This window comes from Clinocottus analis, unplaced genomic scaffold, assembly GCF_023055335.1.
Source record: "Clinocottus analis isolate CAN_PGR_092001 unplaced genomic scaffold, fCliAna1.0.p SCAF_16, whole genome shotgun sequence".
In the NCBI taxonomy this organism is placed as follows: Eukaryota; Metazoa; Chordata; class Actinopteri; order Perciformes; family Cottidae; genus Clinocottus; species Clinocottus analis.
Window position 1 is genome coordinate 16863442 of NW_027175887.1, and position 19655 is coordinate 16883096.

Below are 19655 nucleotides of genomic sequence, written 5' to 3' on the forward strand. Positions count from 1 at the left end.
GTACAAATACACCATTACAGCTCTTCTGTGCCAGTTGCAGGTTACTTTTTAATTTTTTTCGTTTGCGTGTGATTGGCGTGTGTGTGTGTGTGTGTGTGTGTGTGTGTCTGTGTGTTGATGTGGGTCATCTCATGAAGGTTTTTCGCTGCTTCTTCGCTGCTTCAAGAAGTATTATTTATTACTTTCACATTTTACATTCAAGCAAAAATAGAAAAGTTTAGATTTAAAGACGCGATACGCCACTGAATGGGGCTGCTGCAGATAACTACATCACGTGAGAATGTAACCGGTCCTGCAAGTTACACTGCTTCACCCCTTAAACTCTGTAGAGGAAAACAAAACTCAGGTGACTGCGTTGGTTGAGCAAATACGTGGACTGATGATGATGATGATGATGATGATGATGATGATGATGATGATGATGATAAGGAGAAAGGTACAAAAACCTCCTGATCGGCCGCTCAGTCAGCGACTGATTTGCTGATCTAGCCGCAGGAAAGATCTGTTTATATCTTATTAACCAGACAGGTAATAACCGGAGGAGCTGAAGACAGAAGACCGAGAGGAGAAACATGTCTGCTGCGAGGTAAGAGTTTACAGATTTGAGCTACTTTTGCACAAAAAGAGACCGGAAAGCCTCCAGGAAACAGTACGTGTGTTTAGGGGACAGATCTGTGAATCCAAAACGCAAAACAATAGTTTATAAAGATGTTAATACTTTCGAGTGGTCTCTTTGTGGAAATTTAGTTTCTCTTTAAGGTTATTTAGTGTCTCTTTGAGGTCATTTAGTGTCTCTTTGAGGTCACTTAGTGCTCCTGTCGGCTCAACTTCAGAATGTTGTTTCCCTCTGGAGATGCAGAGCTCCACTTGAGTTTGAATCAGTTTTGGACTTCACAAACTGGATGGTGTTTTGTGTTGCAGACAGGAGCTTCAGGAGGCCTTGTGCTGCTACATCAGCGACACCCTCCTTTACATCACCACAGTGAGAGAATTCTGTAAGAGGAGCCAGAAATGGATGCTCAGGAGGGAGACGGAGCTGGAAAAGATGATGGACATCAAAGACAGGGCCGACAACATCGACCTAAGCATGGACCATGTCACCCAGTCGGAGAAGAAATTGAAGGCCTTTCGTGAATACATGAAGAGCAAAGCCACCAAGGTGACTGCAGACAGCCGGCGTGCAGAGCTGGAGAAAGAGCTGGCTGCTGTGCTGAAGGACACTCTGGGAGGTCTGGAGAAGCTGGACTCCTTTCTGGATGCGGTGGAGTATCTGGCGGTCACCTCGAAGCATGTGTTCACGCCGAAGAACCATGCGCTCCATCTGCCAGAGGGGATCAGCCCTGAAGACGTTCAGTGTGTCATCAAAGCTGCACGGACAATCTGCCCTGTCCTCCTCGAGTTTAAAAGAGACGCAAACGCCTTCTTCCTTCCCAAGATGAAGAATGTGGAGGCGCTGTCGTATCAGCTGAACGAATACATTAAGACCACCCGCAACATCTGTGGGAAGTTAGAGAACAGGTAAAGAGACGTTTCAGAATATAATGCACATTTTGCTAAATAAACGTCTGTTATAAAACATGTACTTGTGTCTTGTAGCACCTCCCTCGGTGACTTTTCCATGGAGATGAACGATGAATCCCTGGTGGACCGTAATGTGGATGTGTCTGAAGATGACATACAAAAGATACTTTCTCAAATTACTGAGCTTGATGAAATCAGGTAAGCGTTAACCATGTCGGGTTATGTTGCAGTTTGGATACAAGTAAAACAAGAAAAACACAAAGTTGAATAGGAGCTTGAGAAACAGCAGCATCTAATCACATATCACCTGTCTTCCTCAATGTGAGATTAGTCTGGTTAAAATACATAAAAGGCCTTTGTGAGACCCTGAACGTTGAGGGCCCGCGTGACCATTAACATGCGCTGTGATTAGTCAGTGAAGCTAGCGTCTCAAACCTAGAAGCTAGAATCTGAAGATTTACTGATTACCCCTTTCACACGGAGGGTTATGTGTGTCTGTTGAGTGAAATACTGATTATGTTACTCTTTTATACATTGAATTGCTCGGAGTGGGTCCACACATGGTGGACTGTATGTATATGCTGTGTAGTGAGAGGTTTCGGTCTGTGACAGTAACTGCAGGGACATTTTTCCCCCCAGTCGGCCCCTTGATGTGAACAATAGGGCATTCATTGAAGGCTTAAGTCTGAAACCCGTGGCCCGCCACTGGTAGACTCAATGTTACTGTAACTGAAGAAAATCATTACTTCAATGACAAAAAAACTTACAGATTTTCCATGATTTCTATGAGGAAGTGAATACTTGGATTATAGTTCTTCTCCAGCAGTTAAAATCTAAATTTTCATTTATTTCAGGAGATTCTAGCCACTTCTTATTTATTCATGTTGATTTTTTTGATTCTTGTTGCTTCGAAACAGAACCAGATCCTAAAGCCAATATTTACAGTAACATGCTAACCTTCTGAGATGAGTCATCTTGTTTCTTTGCTAATATCTTCTCTCCTCTTCGTCAGGATGAACCAGAGCTTCCGGACGGTGTTCTTGTTTCAGGAGCAGTATTCTGGCTTCATCAGTCAGTTTGAAGAGCGACGGGACAGGATGCTGCAGTCTCTCACCGAGCTGGAGGAGAACGCCGTCCAGCTCGACAGGATGAACACGGGGGCAAAGATCTCCAGCGTGGCCGGCAGCTCAGTGGGGGCAGCTGGAGGTGTGCTCTCCATTGTCGGCTTGGCATTAATCCCGGTCACACTTGGAACGTCTCTAATTCTGACGGCGACCGGGGTGGGGATGGGTATCACCAGCGGAGTCAACAGCGCGGTCACCACTGCCACGGAGATCGGTGTAAACCGTAAACATCAAAAGAAAGTCACTGAGATCTTCCAGAGCTTCAAGGAGGACGTGCAGAGTCTGCAGGATTGTCTGGATCAGATCACCAAGATGGAAACGAACCCAGTGGATGTGGATCTGGTAGTAAGCGAGGTGCTTTTTGAAGCTGGCGCTAATGGAAAGGGTATTGATTCACTCGTCGATGTCGCCTCAGCTGCTCAGATATTGAAAAGTGAAGAGCTGGCTGTCAGTGTGGGCAAAGTGGCACTGCAGGAAGGGAAAGTGTTGCGCAACGTGCCCAGGGTGGCGGGAGATCTCCCCGATATCGGCCAGGCGGCAGTCAAAGGGTCTGTTGCCTTCTCCAAGTCGGCCAGGGCCGGCCTCATCGGGCTCAATGCGCTCTTCATCGGCCTGGATGTCATCTTCATCTGCAAAGACAGCGTCAGTTTGGCCAAAGGCCACAAAACTGAAGCGTCACAGTCCATCAGAGCCAGAGCCGCTCTCTGGCACTCGGAGATGGACTCGTGGCAGAAGATCTACGACTTCCTGCTCAAAGGTCTGCCGACATCAGAGAAGAACAAAGCCGCCCTGGAGACGCCATTTTATCCAGAGAGGGAGACGAAGAAATGCGGAGAAACAGAAAAGAACATTTTGTTTGATGAAGTGAATGAAAAAGAAGAGAAAAAGTCGTGTGTGACACAGTAGACGATGATCAACTCACTGCATCCAACATCATCAAAATGTAATCAGCTGTTCTCCTCGTGGCGTGAACCAATTCATTGAACGCAGGAACCGTTTATTAAACCTGTTTTAAAACATGACACTACTGCTGAAAATATAATTACTATTTTAATCGTTGAGTTGGAATTACTGTGAAATGAAATGGGAGCAACATCATTATGTAAATTACATTCTGTACAATCTGTAAGCTATTTTTTATCGTGTATAAATAATTAAATCTGCATATTTTTCTTGCACAAATGAATACAAATTTGATTTTTAAAAAAGATAATTATAAAAAGTTGAAATGAATAAATACAAAATTGAAATTAAATGTGTTTTTTTGTTAATCCTAAAAACAATGGCTCTATTAATGCTAGTTTTGTTTGTATAAATACACGATCAGTACATTCACACCATTACAGCTCTTTTGTGTTAGTTGCAGGTCACTTTTTAATGTTTATTTGGCCTTTTCGTTTGTGTGTGTGTGTGTGTGTGTGTGTGTGTGTGTGTGTGTGTGTGTGTGTGTGTGTGTGTGTGTTTAAGTGGGTCATATCATGAAGGTTTCTCGCTACATCCAAATGAAGCCATTTCAAGAAGTATTATTTATTACTTTCACATTTTACATTCAAGCAAAAATAGAAAAGTTTAGATTCAAAGTCCCGATACGCCACTGGAGGACGCTGTTACGCTGCTGCAGATAACTACATCACGCAAGAATGTAACCGGTCCTGCAAGTTACACTGCTTCACTCCTTAAACTCTGGAGAGGAAAACAAAACTCAGGTGACTGCGCTGGTTGAGCTCTATGTGGACTGATGATGATGTGGAGAAAGGAACAAAAAACTCCCGATTAACCGGTCAGATGACGAGTATTAGCAGTCAGTCAGCGACTGATTTGCTGATGTAACCACGTGAAAGATCTGTTTACATGTTATTAACCAGACAGGTAATAACCGGAGGAGCTGAAGACAGAAGACCGAGAGGAGAAACATGTCTGCTGCGAGGTAAGAGTTTACAGATTTGAGCTACTTTTGCACAAAAAGAGACCGGAAAGCCTCCAGGAGACAGTAGGTGTGTTTAGGAGATCTGTAAACGTAAAAGTTTAAAAAGATGTTGATACTTTTGAGTGGTCTCTCTGAGGTAATTTGTTGTCCCTTTAAGGTTATTTAGTTTCTCTTTGAGGTCATTTAGTGCCTCTTAGATGTCCTTTGATGTCTCTTTGAGGTCATTTAGTGTCTTTTGAGGTCATTTAGTGCATCTCTGTTGTCATTTCCTGCTCCTGTCGGCTCAACTTCAGTATGTTGTTTCCCTCTGGAGATGCAGAGCTCCACTTGAGTTTGAATCAGTTTTGGACTTTCACAAACTGGATGGTGTTTTGTGTTGTAGACAGGAGCTTCAGGAGGCCTTGTGCTGCTACATCAGCGACACCCTCCTTTACATCACCACAGTGAGAGAATTCTGTGAGAGGAGCCAGAAATGGATGCTCAGGAGGGAGACGGAGCTGGAAATGATGATGGACATCAAAGACAGGGCCGACAACATCGACCTAAGCATGGACCATGTCACCCAGTCAGAGACGAAATTCAAGGCCTTTGTGGAATACATGAAGAGCAAAGCCACCCAGGTGACTGCAGACAGCCGGCGTGCAGAGCTGGAGGAAGAGCTGGCTGCTGTGCTGAAGGACACTCTGGGAGGTCTGGAGAAGCTGGACTCCTTTCTGGATGCGGTGGAGAATCTGGCGGTCACCTCGAAGCATGTGTTCACGCCGGAGAATCAGGTGCTCCGACTGCCAGAGGGGATCAGCCCTGAAGACGTTCAGTTTGTCATCGCTGCTGCACGGATAATCTGCCCTGTCCTCCTCGAGTTTAAAAGAGACGCAAACGCCTTCTTCCTTCCCAAGCTGAAGAATGTGGAGGTGCTGTCGTATCAGCTGAACGAATACATTAAGACCACCGGCAACATCTGTGGGAGCTTAGAGAAAAGGTAAAGAGACGTTTCAGAATATTATACACATTAGCTAAATAAACATCTGTTATAAAACATGTACTTGTGTGTTGTAACAGCTCCTTCAGTGACTTTTCCTTGAAGATGAACGATGAATCCCTGGTGGACCTTGATGTGGATTTGTCTGAAGATGACGTACAAAAGATGATTTCTCAAATTAATGAGCTTGATGAAATCAGGTGAGCGTTAACCATGTCGGGTTATTTTGCAGTGTGGATACAAATAAAACAAGAAAAACACAAAGTTGAATAGGAGCTTAAGAAACAGCAGCGTCTCTGTAGACTCTAGTGGCGGGCCGTCAGGTCCTTCTAAGTCTTCTCTGAAGGCCTAAACAGAATCACAAAGTTATAACTATTTTACCGCGTGGGTTAGGCTGGTGAAGTCGGTCAGCCAAGATCCACTCATTGAAAGCCTAAGTCTGAAACCCACGGCCCGCCACTGGTAGACTCAATGTACTGTAACTAAAGAAAATGATGAAAAAGAACCAGATCCTAAAGCCAATATTTACAGTAACATGCTAACCTTCTGAGATGAGTCATCTTGTTTCTTTGCTAATGTCTTCTCTGCTATTCGTCAGGATGAACCAGAGCTTCCAGACGGTGTTCTTGTTTCAGGGGAAGTGTTCTGGCTTCATCAGTCAGTTCAAAGAGCGACAGGACAGGATGCTGCAGTCTCTCACCGAGCTGGAGGAGAACGCCGTCCAGCTCGACAGGATGAACAGGGGGGCAAAGATCTCTAGCGTGGCCGGCAGCTCAGTGGGGGCAGCTGGAGGTGTGCTCTCCATTGTCGGCTTGGCATTAATCCCGGTCACACTTGGAACGTCTCTAATTCTGACGATGACCGGGTTGGGGCTGGGAATCACCAGCGGAGTCAACAGCGCGGTCACCACTGCCACGGAGATCAGCGTGAACCGTAAACATCAAAAGAAAGTCGGTGAGATCTTCCAGAGCTTCATGGAGGACGTGCAGAGTCTGCAGGATTGTCTGGATCAGATCACCAAGATGGAAACGAACCCAGTGGATGTGGTTCTGGGAGTAAGCAAGGTGCTTTGTAACGCTGGCGCTATTGGAAAGGGTATCGATTCGCTCGTCGATGTCGCTAAGATGTTCAAAAGTGAAGAGCTGGCTGTCAGTGCGGGCAAAGTGGCACTGCAGGAAGGGAACGCATTACGCAACGTGCCCAAGGTGGCGGCAGATCTCCCCGATATCGGCCAGGCAGCAGTCAAAGGGTCTCTTGCTTTCTCCAAGTCGGCCAGGGCCGGCCTCATCGGGCTCAATGCGCTCTTCGTCGGCCTGGATGTCTTCTTCGTCTGCAAAGACAGCGTCAGTTTGGCCAAAGGCTGCGAACATGAATTGTCACAGTTCATCAGAGCCAGAGCCGCTCTCTGGCACTCGGAGATGCACTCGTGGCAGAAGATCTACGACTTCCTGCTCAAAGGTCTGCCGACATCAGAGAGAGCCAAAGCCGCCATGGAGACGCCATTTTATCCAGAGAGGTAGACGAAGAAAGAATGAGAGACCAACGATGTAGATAGTGAACGAATTGATTGAATTTATACATTTGAAGAATGATTGTAAGATAGAAATACCAAGCTACTTACTAGAACTGCCATTTTCTGCAATTTACAATGATTCAATGTGTGCTTTTGCTATATAATCAGTTATAAATGAGATCAGAGCATATTATATGGCGTTATGCTTTAAAGATGCCTTTTCTGCTTCAGTCATTCAACACTGGAAACTAAACTAAAACCGGATTTATAAAGTCAAGGTGTCAGTTGAGGTACCTGCTTGTCTTTGCAAAGTGTTTTTGTTGCAATGCTTTGATTCCACAACGAAAGAACTGCAAATAAAGACATGTATCTAACTTTAGGACAGTCAGACTTCCTTCATATAACATGTATATAAAAAGGAGCAAAGGCAAAATCATTTTCTGTACATCATTCGAATTTTTACAGTTAATAAAGAGATTTCTTCCAACTATTTTATAATGTGGTCTGTTCATTAATTTAATAAAACAAAGGTAGAAAGGATATTTTCATCAAAACCACTGATTTGCACAAGCCTGTTTCAAGTAATAACACCATAGCATGATTAAAAAGAAATATTACACATGAGGTTTACAGACATGAGCTCGCTTACACATGACATTTAAAGTTATGCTTCTGTGAGGGAAACATGCTCAGCATTGACATTAAAACCTCATCACTGTTATATGTCAAGCTTGCAGTTGGTGGCAGTGTCTACCTACAGCTGTGATGTAGGTCGAGACAGGAAGTAGCCAACAAAATGCATGTGAAGCAAAGTCCAGAGTCCAACATTCAGTCTTCAACATTTCTTCAAGTGTTCTGTGTGATTCAGAGGAAACATGGAGAAGATCACCGACCATCTCTACAAGTACAAAAACCACATATTTAGCCTCGGTCTCACAACTCCAGAGCACATCGATTCCCTCCAGAGCTTCGACATTCGAGACAGCGACATCCTCCTCGTCACGTATCCAAAGTCAGGTGAGACAAACTCTTCTTACGTTTACCTTCTTTTGTTGTTTTTTTCTGCTGGGAACATAAATACTGAGCAGGTATGACGACCCCACAGGTACCATATGGACTCAACAGATTATCATCTCCATCTGTGAGTTGGACGGGGGTCTGAATGAATATCCAAACAACTTGGAGCAGATGCCGTGGCTGGAGTACACAGAGGGGCGAGAAGATTACGCCATACGCCCGTCTCCACGCCTCTTCACCTCTCACCTCACCCCGGCTCTCATGCCCCCGGGACTCAAGGACAAGAAGGCAAAGGTCAGTACTGCAAACGATCTGCAACAAGAATACCAAAATACTCTGCTTTCCGATGGATATGATCTCTAACGTGGGAGACAAAATCCTGGACGTCGTAGCTGATAATCCCTACGGTTGAAAAACCTTGTTGTGCATACGGGAAGCTGTGATATTGTGAAACAAGAATCTGAAGTTCTGAAGCGAGACTTTTTTGACTTGTTAAACACAGTCAGCTCTGTAAATGCTGAAGTGTTTATCAGTGGCCCTCTTCAATGATTATCTCCAGGAACAATCGGGGCCCTGTGTGAAGCTAGTCTTCCCAATTTATGTCCGGACTTCTCGAAAAGAAAGGAGAGGCTGCGGAGAAACATTAACAAAACTTCAAATTTATCAAATTTAACATCCATTCCTCGTCAGACTGGCCAAATAAATAGGGCAAATAGACACATTCTTAACAAATTTAGCTTTGTTAAATTTCAGGTCTGTCAGGAAAAACATTTTTAATCAACGATTTCCTTATTAGGTACAAACTTGATTTTTTTTGTTTTTAACCAAAACTCAGTGGTCTCTTTTTTTCTGTCAGATTATCTACGTGATGCGGAATCCAAAGGACAACATCGTCTCCTATTTCCACTTCAGCACTAACAGCGGCCACCTGGAGACGCCCAAGAGCTTTGATGACTTCTTTGAGCAGTATCTGTCGGGAGAGGGTAAGGAAGCTCAACGGCAGAAATCTGGAAGATGATCGTGATCGTGAGATCTCAAATGTTGATTTCTTTAATGCATTTAGCCAGCCCTTGTATGGGATTGTAATGCCCTGGTGATATATAGTTATGTTGATTTGTGTTCTGGAAAAGAATAGTGAAAAATGGCAATTCCAAGAAGAAGCAAATATTGAAGATACGTCGGGCCTGACAAACCTCAGTAGAGACACAAGGCGGGGAAGACATTACTTGTGCAACAATGGGAATACCCTCGATGACAAGTGGGATGGATCTGAAGAAAGTGGTCCAAACTGACATGACGTTTGAATTACATTTTATGGAGCAGTATACTTAAGACTTTTCTGTTACAGGCTACATCATATTTTTGTACTGCTGATTTTGCACTAATGTTTGAATTTTGTGGTTCTTTTGTCTTCGACTGCTGTGACATACATCAATTTGTGTATAAATATACAGTTCGATCGTCTTCCTGGTTTGACCACATCAAAGACTGGCATTCAAAGAGAGACCAGTACAACATCCTCTTCCTGTCCTATGAGGACATGGTTCAAGTAAGATGTTGTCTTTTGGCTTAGAAACACTCAACTTAGAATTATATTTGTAATAAAATATTTGCCAGCGTCTAAACTTGTGGGCTTTGGTTTTCTTTTCCAGGACTTGAAGGAGGCGGTAACTAAGATCTGCAACTTCTTAGGGAAAAACCTGAGTGACGCAGCCATTGAGCAAGTTGTGGAAAAATCTACTTTTAAGAACATGAAGAAAGACTTAAAAGCAAACTATGAGTTTATGCCAAAAGAAGTGGTGAAGAAAGACTTCATGCGCAAAGGTAACGTTACCACGACCGCAGCAGCTCCTGTGCAGAAAAGTATAAACGGATATTAGGTCTATTTTTTTTTCTTTTCTTCATTGCAGGTAAGATCAGTGAATGGAAAACCACCCTCACTGCAACTCAGAGTCAAAGAGTTGATCAACTTCTTCATGAGAGACTCGGTGATATGTCTCTGAAGTTCATCTGGGAGTAGACGACCTTAAGATGTGAACATGTTGTCGAAACCCTGAAATCCCCAAAATGAATAGTCTACAGAAGCTGTTAATACCCAACTGATATAAAATGCATCACCATAGTATTATATAATCATTCGTTTGGACTTCTGACCAGGGAAAAATAAACAGACGCAGAAACCACAAATAAACTTGTTTGTCCAATCTGTCTTTTATTGAATCTGAATACCGCCGTGTATTAGATTGAAGTTGGAGTGAAAAAAAAAGTCCAAAACATGCACATAGAGCAAAGTCCAGAGTGCAGCTGCTGCACCTAAGAGAGGAGAGGCTTTTCTGGTCTTCAACATTTCACCAACGGTTCAGTGTGATTTGGAGGAAACATGGAGAAGATCAACAACAATCTCTGCAGGTACAAAAACTACAACTTTGTCAACGGGTTCACAACTGCAGAGCACATCGATTCCCTCCAGAGCTTCGACATTCGGGACAGCGACGTCCTTGTCGTCACGTATCCAAAGTCAGGTGAGACAAACTCTTCTTACATTTACCTTCTTTTGTTTGTTTTTCCTGCTGGGAACATAAATACTGAGCAGGTATGATGACCCCACAGGTACCATATGGACTCAACAGATCATCATCTCCATCTGTGAGTTGGACGGGGGTCTGAATGAATATCCAAACAACTTGGAGCAGATGCCGTGGCTGGAATACACGAAGGGGCGAGAAGATTTCTCTCTCCGCCCGTCTCCACGCTTCTTCACCTCTCACCTCACCCCGGCTCTCATGCCCCCGGGACTCAAAGACAAGAAGGCAAAGGTCTGTACTGCAAACTGGTATGAAAATGCATATAGCTTCTCTTTACTATCTATTACACACAGTGGCGGGCCATCTGGGCCTTTTAAGCCTTCTCGGAAGGCCTAAACAGAATTACAAAGGTATAACTAATTTTTTAAGTTTTTTTTGGTTTGTTTGTTTTTTCAATTAAAATGTATAGCTTTTGTATAATGTAATTGTTTTTCACTAATACACTACATGCATTATAATTATTTTTGCCTTTTAGCTTATTTTCTCATTGCACAGCTGCCTTCATCTGTTCCTCTGCTCCTTCAGGCCTCTTGTATGGTTTCTTAGAACCTGTTTAACAGCGTTTTTTATCCAATCGACCGGCTCTAGGTCGGCTTGGAAAGGCTTTGGCTGAAAGGTGGCACGCCAGCGACGGCCGTGTGCTTTAGAGCGCCCGTGCCCGGACCTCGTCGCTTCCCGGGGCCGTGGATGATGTGCTTGCTGTGACTTCTCTGCCGGCCGAGAAGGAACGCGGCCCCCTGCTCCCGACGGGACTGTCCATCGGTGCGCACTGTCCTTAGTGCCGCACCGCCGGTATGGAGCGTCCCCTCGCGCCGTATGCTCGTGGTGGAGCCGTGTGGTGGACTATATGAACAGTTACCACCCTACGGAGGTGGTAACTGTGTCGGTCTGTGGCAGTACCTCCAGGGACACTTTTTCCTCCCAGTCCGCCCGTGATGTGGACTATACGGCACTCATTGAAGGCCTACGTCTGAATCCCACGGCCCGCCACTGATTCCACGTATAAACCCTATTTTTGTCTCAGTATTGCCGTTGAACTATTAAAGTTTGATCTAAAAGATTAAAAAGATACTAAAAACATTCCATGATAAATTAGTGATGCAAGAAGTATTCAGATGTTTTACTTAGACAAGTCAAAAGTAAAAAAAAGTCGTCTTTATTGTCAATTTCTCAGCATGTGATAAACATACAAAGGAGTTGAAAAACATGTATGTCATGCACAACACAAAGTGCATACAGATAATAATATAAAACATTTTGGCATGGAGAGAATGGTGCAACTTTATATCTGGGCTGATTATTTCAGATTATCTACGTGATGCGGAATCCAAAGGACAACATCGTCTCCTATTTCCACTTCAACTGTAACAGCACCTTCATGGAGACACCCAAGAGTTTTGATGGCTTTCTTGAGGAGTATCTGTCAGGAAAGGGTAAGGAAGCTCAACGGGAGAATCTAGAAGATGATAACCATCTGATCATGATAAGGAAATAACAGAATGATTGGAAAGAACTTTGAATTGTATTTCCTTCATTTATTTGGTGTGTGTGTAATATGACATACTGCAGTGTTTTTAATCACTTTGTCCGTCCAGTCGTGTGCACTATTGTTTGTACCGTGTGGTTCTTTAGTGTTCGGCTCCTGTGACATACATCTCTTTGTGTATAAATATTCAGTGGGAGGGTCGTCCTGGTTTGACCACATCAGGGTCTGGCATTCAAAGAGAGACCAGTACAACATCCTCTTCCTGTCCTATGAGGACATGGTTCTGGTAAGACGTGGTTGTGCAGCATCTCCGTTTGTTCTTGAAAACATTCTATTACTAATAAAATATTTGCCAGCGTCTAAACTTGTGGGCTTTGGTTTTCTCTTCTAGGACTTGAAGGAGGTGGTAACTAAGATCTGCAACTTCTTAGGGAAAAGCCTGAGTGACGCAGCCATTGAGCAAGTTGTGGAAAAATCTACTTTTAACAACATGAAGAAAGACTCAAAAGCAAACTATGAGTTTTTGCCAAAAGAAGCAGTGAAGAAAGACTTCATGCGCAAAGGTAACGTTACCACGACCGCAGCAGCTCCTGTGCAGAAAAGTATAAACGGATATTAGGTCTAGTTTTTTTTTCTTTTCTTCATTGCAGGTAAGATCGGTGACTGGAAGAACACCTTCACTGCAGCTCAGAGTCAAAGAGTTGATCAACTTCTTCATGAGAGACTCGGTGATATGTCTCTGAAGTTCATCTGGGAGTAGACGACCTTAAGATGTGAACATGTTGTCGAAACCCTGAAATCCCCAAAATGAAAAGTCCACAGAAGCTGTTCATGTCCAAGTGATGTAAAAAGCATCACCATAGTATCATATAATCCTTTGTTGGACTTCTGACCGGGGAAAAATAAACAGATGCAGAAACCACAAATAAACTTGATTTTTTTTGTCACCATACCAAATACACACAAAATAATATTATATGTATATATATATATATATATATATATATATATATATATATATATATATATATATATATATATATATATATATATATATATCACCCCTAGGGGGCAAGACATACAAATGTTAGTTGTTATATATAGTTATATATATATATATATATATATATATATATATATATATATATATATATATATATATATATATATATATATATATATATACATATACATATATATATGTATATATATTATATATATATATATATATAATAATATATATATATATATTATATATAATATATATAATATAATATATTATATTATATATATATATATATATATATATATATGACATACATCAATTTGTGTATAAATATACAGTTCGATCGTCTTCCTGGTTTGACCACATCAAAGACTGGCATTCAAAGAGAGACCAGTACAACATCCTCTTCCTGTCCTATGAGGACATGGTTCAAGTAAGATGTTGTCTTTTGGCTTAGAAACACTCAACTTAGAATTATATTTGTAATAAAATATTTGCCAGCGTCTAAACTTGTGGGCTTTGGTTTTCTTTTACAGGACTTGAAGGAGGCGGTAACTAAGATCTGCAACTTCTTAGGGAAAAACCTGAGTGACGCAGCCATTGAGCAAGTTGTGGAAAAATCTACTTTTAAGAACATGAAGAAAGACTTAAAAGCAAACTATGAGTTTATGCCAAAAGAAGTGGTGAAGAAAGACTTCATGCGCAAAGGTAACGTTACCACGACCGCAGCAGCTCCTGTGCAGAAAAGTATAAACGGATATTAGGTCTATTTTTTTTTCTTTTCTTCATTGCAGGTAAGATCAGTGAATGGAAAACCACCCTCACTGCAACTCAGAGTCAAAGAGTTGATCAACTTCTTCATGAGAGACTCGGTGATATGTCTCTGAAGTTCATCTGGGAGTAGACGACCTTAAGATGTGAACATGTTGTCGAAACCCTGAAATCCCCAAAATGAATAGTCTACAGAAGCTGTTAATACCCAACTGATATAAAATGCATCACCATAGTATTATATAATCATTCGTTTGGACTTCTGACCAGGGAAAAATAAACAGACGCAGAAACCACAAATAAACTTGTTTGTCCAATCTGTCTTTTATTGAATCTGAATACCGCCGTGTATTAGATTGAAGTTGGAGTGAAAAAAAAAGTCCAAAACATGCACATAGAGCAAAGTCCAGAGTGCAGCTGCTGCACCTGAGAGAGGAGAGGCTTTTCTGGTCTTCAACATTTCACCAACGGTCCAGTGTGATTTGGAGGAAACATGGAGAAGATCAACAACAATCTCTGCAGGTACAAAAACTACAACTTTGTCAACGGGTTCACAACTGCAGAGCACATCGATTCCCTCCAGAGCTTCGACATTCGGGACAGCGACGTCCTTGTCGTCACGTATCCAAAGTCAGGTGAGACAAACTCTTCTTACATTTACCTTCTTTTGTTTGTTTTTCCTGCTGGGAACATAAATACTGAGCAGGTATGATGACCCCACAGGTACCATATGGACTCAACAGATCATCATCTCCATCTGTGAGTTGGACGGGGGTCTGAATGAATATCCAAACAACTTGGAGCAGATGCCGTGGCTGGAATACACGAAGGGGCGAGAAGATTTCTCTCTCCGCCCGTCTCCACGCTTCTTCACCTCTCACCTCACCCCGGCTCTCATGCCCCCGGGACTCAAAGACAAGAAGGCAAAGGTCTGTACTGCAAACTGGTATGAAAATGCATATAGCTTCTCTTTACTATCTATTACACACAGTGGCGGGCCATCTGGGCCTTTTAAGCCTTCTCGGAAGGCCTAAACAGAATTACAAAGGTATAACTAATTTTTTAAGTTTTTTTTGGTTTGTTTGTTTTTTCAATTAAAATGTATAGCTTTTGTATAATGTAATTGTTTTTCACTAATACACTACATGCATTATAATTATTTTTGCCTTTTAGCTTATTTTCTCATTGCACAGCTGCCTTCATCTGTTCCTCTGCTCCTTCAGGCCTCTTGTATGGTTTCTTAGAACCTGTTTAACAGCGTTTTTTATCCAATCACATTTCACTTCTCTTCATCTATGTAAAAATAGCCTGGTTAAAATACATGGAAGGGCCTTCGCGAGACCCTAGACATGTGATTGGTCACAGGGCCCGCGTGACCATTAACATGCGCTGTGATTGGTCAGTGTAGCTACCATCTCAAACCTAGAACCTAGAATCTCAGGATTTACTGATGACCCCTTCACCACGGATGTTTATGTGCGTCTGGTGAGTAAAATGCTTTACATTTGCAGTCATATTTAAACATAAACAAGCTGCTGTAGTTGCTGCTACACCTGGGGCTGCTGGTGCTTCTCCCCGCGAGGTTGTTGCCAACGCAGCTGTGCTGCAATGTCATGCCTACAATGTGCAGGGTCAGTGTTGCGGTTTTGTTGGATAGATTTGGACAACATGCATTGTTCTTGACCCGACAGAGTTGTGCTCTCCCTTTGCTGTGCTGGCCCTCGCCGCGCGCATTTCCTCCACTGTGGTGCGCCGCGACCGGCTCTAGGTCGGCTTGGAAAGGCTTTGGCTGAAAGGTGGCACGCCAGCGACGGCCGTGTGCTTTAGAGCGCCCGTGCCCGGACCTCGTCGCTTCCCGGGGCCGTGGATGATGTGCTTGCTGTGACTTCTCTGCCGGCCGAGAAGGAACGCGGCCCCCTGCTCCCGACGGGACTGTCCATCGGTGCGCACTGTCCTTAGTGCCGCACCGCCGGTATGGAGCGTCCCCTCGCGCCGTATGCTCGTGGTGGAGCCGTGTGGTGGACTATATGAACACCAGTGTGTCGGTCTGTGGCAGTACCTCCAGGGACACTTTTTCCTCCCAGTCCGCCCGTGATGTGGACTATACGGCACTCATTGAAGGCCTACGTCTGAATCCCACGGCCCGCCACTGATTCCACGTATAAACCCTATTTTTGTCTCAGTATTGCCGTTGAACTATTAAAGTTTGATCTAAAAGATTAAAAAGATACTAAAAACATTCCATGATAAATTAGTGATGCAAGAAGTATTCAGATGTTTTACTTAGACAAGTCAAAAGTAAAAAAAAGTCGTCTTTATTGTCAATTTCTCAGCATGTGATAAACATACAAAGGAGTTGAAAAACATGTATGTCATGCACAACACAAAGTGCATACAGATAATAATATAAAACATTTTGGCATGGAGAGAATGGTGCAACTTTATATCTGGGCTGATTATTTCAGATTATCTACGTGATGCGGAATCCAAAGGACAACATCGTCTCCTATTTCCACTTCAACTGTAACAGCACCTTCATGGAGACACCCAAGAGTTTTGATGGCTTTCTTGAGGAGTATCTGTCAGGAAAGGGTAAGGAAGCTCAACGGGAGAATCTAGAAGATGATAACCATCTGATCATGATAAGGAAATAACAGAATGATTGGAAAGAACTTTGAATTGTATTTCCTTCATTTATTTGGTGTGTGTGTAATATGACATACTGCAGTGTTTTTAATCACTTTGTCCGTCCAGTCGTGTGCACTATTGTTTGTACCGTGTGGTTCTTTAGTGTTCGGCTCCTGTGACATACATCTCTTTGTGTATAAATATTCAGTGGGAGGGTCGTCCTGGTTTGACCACATCAGGGTCTGGCATTCAAAGAGAGACCAGTACAACATCCTCTTCCTGTCCTATGAGGACATGGTTCTGGTAAGACGTGGTTGTGCAGCATCTCCGTTTGTTCTTGAAAACATTCTATTACTAATAAAATATTTGCCAGCGTCTAAACTTGTGGGCTTTGGTTTTCTCTTCTAGGACTTGAAGGAGGTGGTAACTAAGATCTGCAACTTCTTAGGGAAAAGCCTGAGTGACGCAGCCATTGAGCAAGTTGTGGAAAAATCTACTTTTAACAACATGAAGAAAGACTCAAAAGCAAACTATGAGTTTTTGCCAAAAGAAGCAGTGAAGAAAGACTTCATGCGCAAAGGTAACGTTACCACGACCGCAGCAGCTCCTGTGCAGGAAAGTATAAACAAATATTAGGTCTAGTTTTTTTTTCTTTTCTTCATTGCAGGTAAGATCGGTGACTGGAAGAACACCTTCACTGCAGCTCAGAGTCAAAGAGTTGATCAACTTCTTCATGAGAGACTCGGTGATATGTCTCTGAAGTTCATCTGGGAGTAGACGACCTTAAGATGTGAACATGTTGTCGAAACCCTGAAATCCCCAAAATGAAAAGTCCACAGAAGCTGTTCATGTCCAAGTGATGTAAAAAGCATCACCATAGTATCATATAATCCTTTGTTGGACTTCTGACCGGGGAAAAATAAACAGATGCAGAAACCACAAATAAACTTGATTTTTTTTGTCACCATACCAAATACACACAAAATAATATTATATGTATATATATATATATATATATATATATATATATATATATATATATATATATATATATATATATATATATATATATATATATATATATATATATATATCACCCCTAGGGGGCAAGACATACAAATGTTAGTTGTTATATATAGTTATATATATATATATATATATATATATATATATATATATATATATATATATATATATATATATATATATATATACATATACATATATATATGTATATATATTATATATATATATATATATAATAATATATATATATATATTATATATAATATATATAATATAATATATTATATTATATATATATATATATATATATATATATATGACATACATCAATTTGTGTATAAATATACAGTTCGATCGTCTTCCTGGTTTGACCACATCAAAGACTGGCATTCAAAGAGAGACCAGTACAACATCCTCTTCCTGTCCTATGAGGACATGGTTCAAGTAAGATGTTGTCTTTTGGCTTAGAAACACTCAACTTAGAATTATATTTGTAATAAAATATTTGCCAGCGTCTAAACTTGTGGGCTTTGGTTTTCTTTTCCAGGACTTGAAGGAGGCGGTAACTAAGATCTGCAACTTCTTAGGGAAAAACCTGAGTGACGCAGCCATTGAGCAAGTTGTGGAAAAATCTACTTTTAAGAACATGAAGAAAGACTTAAAAGCAAACTATGAGTTTATGCCAAAAGAAGTGGTGAAGAAAGACTTCATGCGCAAAGGTAACGTTACCACGACCGCAGCAGCTCCTGTGCAGAAAAGTATAAACGGATATTAGGTCTATTTTTTTTTCTTTTCTTCATTGCAGGTAAGATCGGTGACTGGAAGAACACCTTCACTGCAGCTCAGAGTCAAAGAGTTGATCAACTTCTTCATGAGAGACTCGGTGATATGTCTCTGAAGTTCATCTGGGAGTAGACGACCTTAAGATGTGAACATGTTGTCGAAACCCTGAAATCCCCAAAATGAATAGTCTACAGAAGCTGTTAATACCCAACTGATATAAAATGCATCACCATAGTATTATATAATCATTCGTTTGGACTTCTGACCAGGGAAAAATAAACAGACGCAGTAACCACAAATAAACTTGATTGTCCAATCTGTCTTTTATTGAATCTGAATACCGCCGTGTATTAGATTGAAGTTGGAGTGAAAAAAAAAGTCCAAAACATGCACATAGAGCAAAGTCCAGAGTGCAGCTGCTGCACCTAAGAGAGGAGAGGCTTTTCTGGTCTTCAACATTTCACCAACGGTTCAGTGTGATTTGGAGGAAACATGGAGAAGATCAACAACAATCTCTGCAGGTACAAAAACTACAACTTTGTCAACGGGTTCACAACTGCAGAGCACATCGATTCTCTCCAGAGCTTCGACATTCGGGACAGCGACGTCCTTGTCGTCACGTATCCAAAGTCAGGTGAGACAAACTCTTCTTACATTTACCTTCTTTTGTTTGTTTTTCCTGCTGGGAACATAAATACTGAGCAGGTATGATGACCCCACAGGTACCATATGGACTCAACAGATCATCATCTCCATCTGTGAGTTGGACGGGGGTCTGAATGAATATCCAAACAACTTGGAGCAGATGCCGTGGCTGGAATACACGAAGGGGCGAGAAGATTTCTCTCTCCGCCCGTCTCCACGCTTCTTCACCTCTCACCTCACCCCGGCTCTCATGCCCCCGGGACTCAAAGACAAGAAGGCAAAGGTCTGTACTGCAAACTGGTATGAAAATGCATATAGCTTCTCTTTACTATCTATTACACACAGTGGCGGGCCATCTGGGCCTTTTAAGCCTTCTCGGAAGGCCTAAACAGAATTACAAAGGTATAACTAATTTTTTAAGTTTTTTTTGGTTTGTTTGTTTTTTCAATTAAAATGTATAGCTTTTGTATAATGTAATTGTTTTTCACTAATACACTACATGCATTATAATTATTTTTGCCTTTTAGCTTATTTTCTCATTGCACAGCTGCCTTCATCTGTTCCTCTGCTCCTTCAGGCCTCTTGTATGGTTTCTTAGAACCTGTTTAACAGCGTTTTTTATCCAATCACATTTCACTTCTCTT

The 19655-nt window shown here is 42.0% G+C and overlaps 6 protein-coding genes across 6 annotated transcripts in view; all 6 read left to right on the forward strand.

Moving 5' to 3' along the window:
• Window positions 1-572: 572 nt before the first annotated feature.
• Window positions 573-3551, forward strand: LOC137786498 (uncharacterized). The gene is made up of 4 exons (XM_068578407.1): window positions 573-586; window positions 883-1518; window positions 1597-1719; window positions 2534-3551. Exons 1-4 carry the CDS (start codon window positions 573-575, stop codon window positions 3549-3551), a joined length of 1791 nt encoding a protein of 596 aa, XP_068434508.1.
• Window positions 3552-4558: 1007 nt separating this feature from the next.
• On the forward strand, window positions 4559-7176 carry LOC137786499 (uncharacterized). Its single transcript, XM_068578408.1, has 4 exons — window positions 4559-4572; window positions 4886-5551; window positions 5632-5751; window positions 6150-7176. Exons 1-4 carry the CDS (start codon window positions 4559-4561, stop codon window positions 7069-7071), a joined length of 1722 nt encoding a protein of 573 aa, XP_068434509.1. The 3' UTR covers window positions 7072-7176.
• A 763-nt stretch (window positions 7177-7939) lies between these two features.
• On the forward strand, window positions 7940-10139 carry LOC137786951 (amine sulfotransferase-like). Its single transcript, XM_068579099.1, has 6 exons — window positions 7940-8081; window positions 8170-8375; window positions 8938-9064; window positions 9536-9630; window positions 9734-9910; window positions 9997-10139. The coding sequence occupies exons 1-6, from the start codon at window positions 7940-7942 to the stop codon at window positions 10099-10101; spliced, it is 852 nt and encodes a 283-aa protein (XP_068435200.1). The 3' UTR covers window positions 10102-10139.
• A 322-nt stretch (window positions 10140-10461) lies between these two features.
• Window positions 10462-13075, forward strand: LOC137786965 (amine sulfotransferase-like). The gene is made up of 6 exons (XM_068579122.1): window positions 10462-10603; window positions 10692-10897; window positions 11973-12099; window positions 12344-12438; window positions 12544-12715; window positions 12803-13075. Exons 1-6 carry the CDS (start codon window positions 10462-10464, stop codon window positions 12910-12912), a joined length of 852 nt encoding a protein of 283 aa, XP_068435223.1. The 3' UTR covers window positions 12913-13075.
• Window positions 13076-16400: 3325 nt separating this feature from the next.
• Window positions 16401-17497, forward strand: LOC137786975 (amine sulfotransferase-like). The gene is made up of 4 exons (XM_068579135.1): window positions 16401-16521; window positions 16766-16860; window positions 16966-17137; window positions 17225-17497. The coding sequence occupies exons 1-4, from the start codon at window positions 16407-16409 to the stop codon at window positions 17332-17334; spliced, it is 492 nt and encodes a 163-aa protein (XP_068435236.1). The 5' UTR covers window positions 16401-16406; the 3' UTR covers window positions 17335-17497.
• Window positions 17498-18858: 1361 nt separating this feature from the next.
• Window positions 18859-19655, forward strand: part of LOC137786987 (amine sulfotransferase-like) — a 2950-nt gene continuing 2153 nt past the window's right edge. The window contains exons 1-2 of the mRNA XM_068579152.1: window positions 18859-19000; window positions 19089-19294. Coding sequence (XP_068435253.1) covers window positions 18859-19000; window positions 19089-19294 — 348 coding nt within the window. The remainder of the gene's footprint in view (window positions 19001-19088; window positions 19295-19655) is intronic.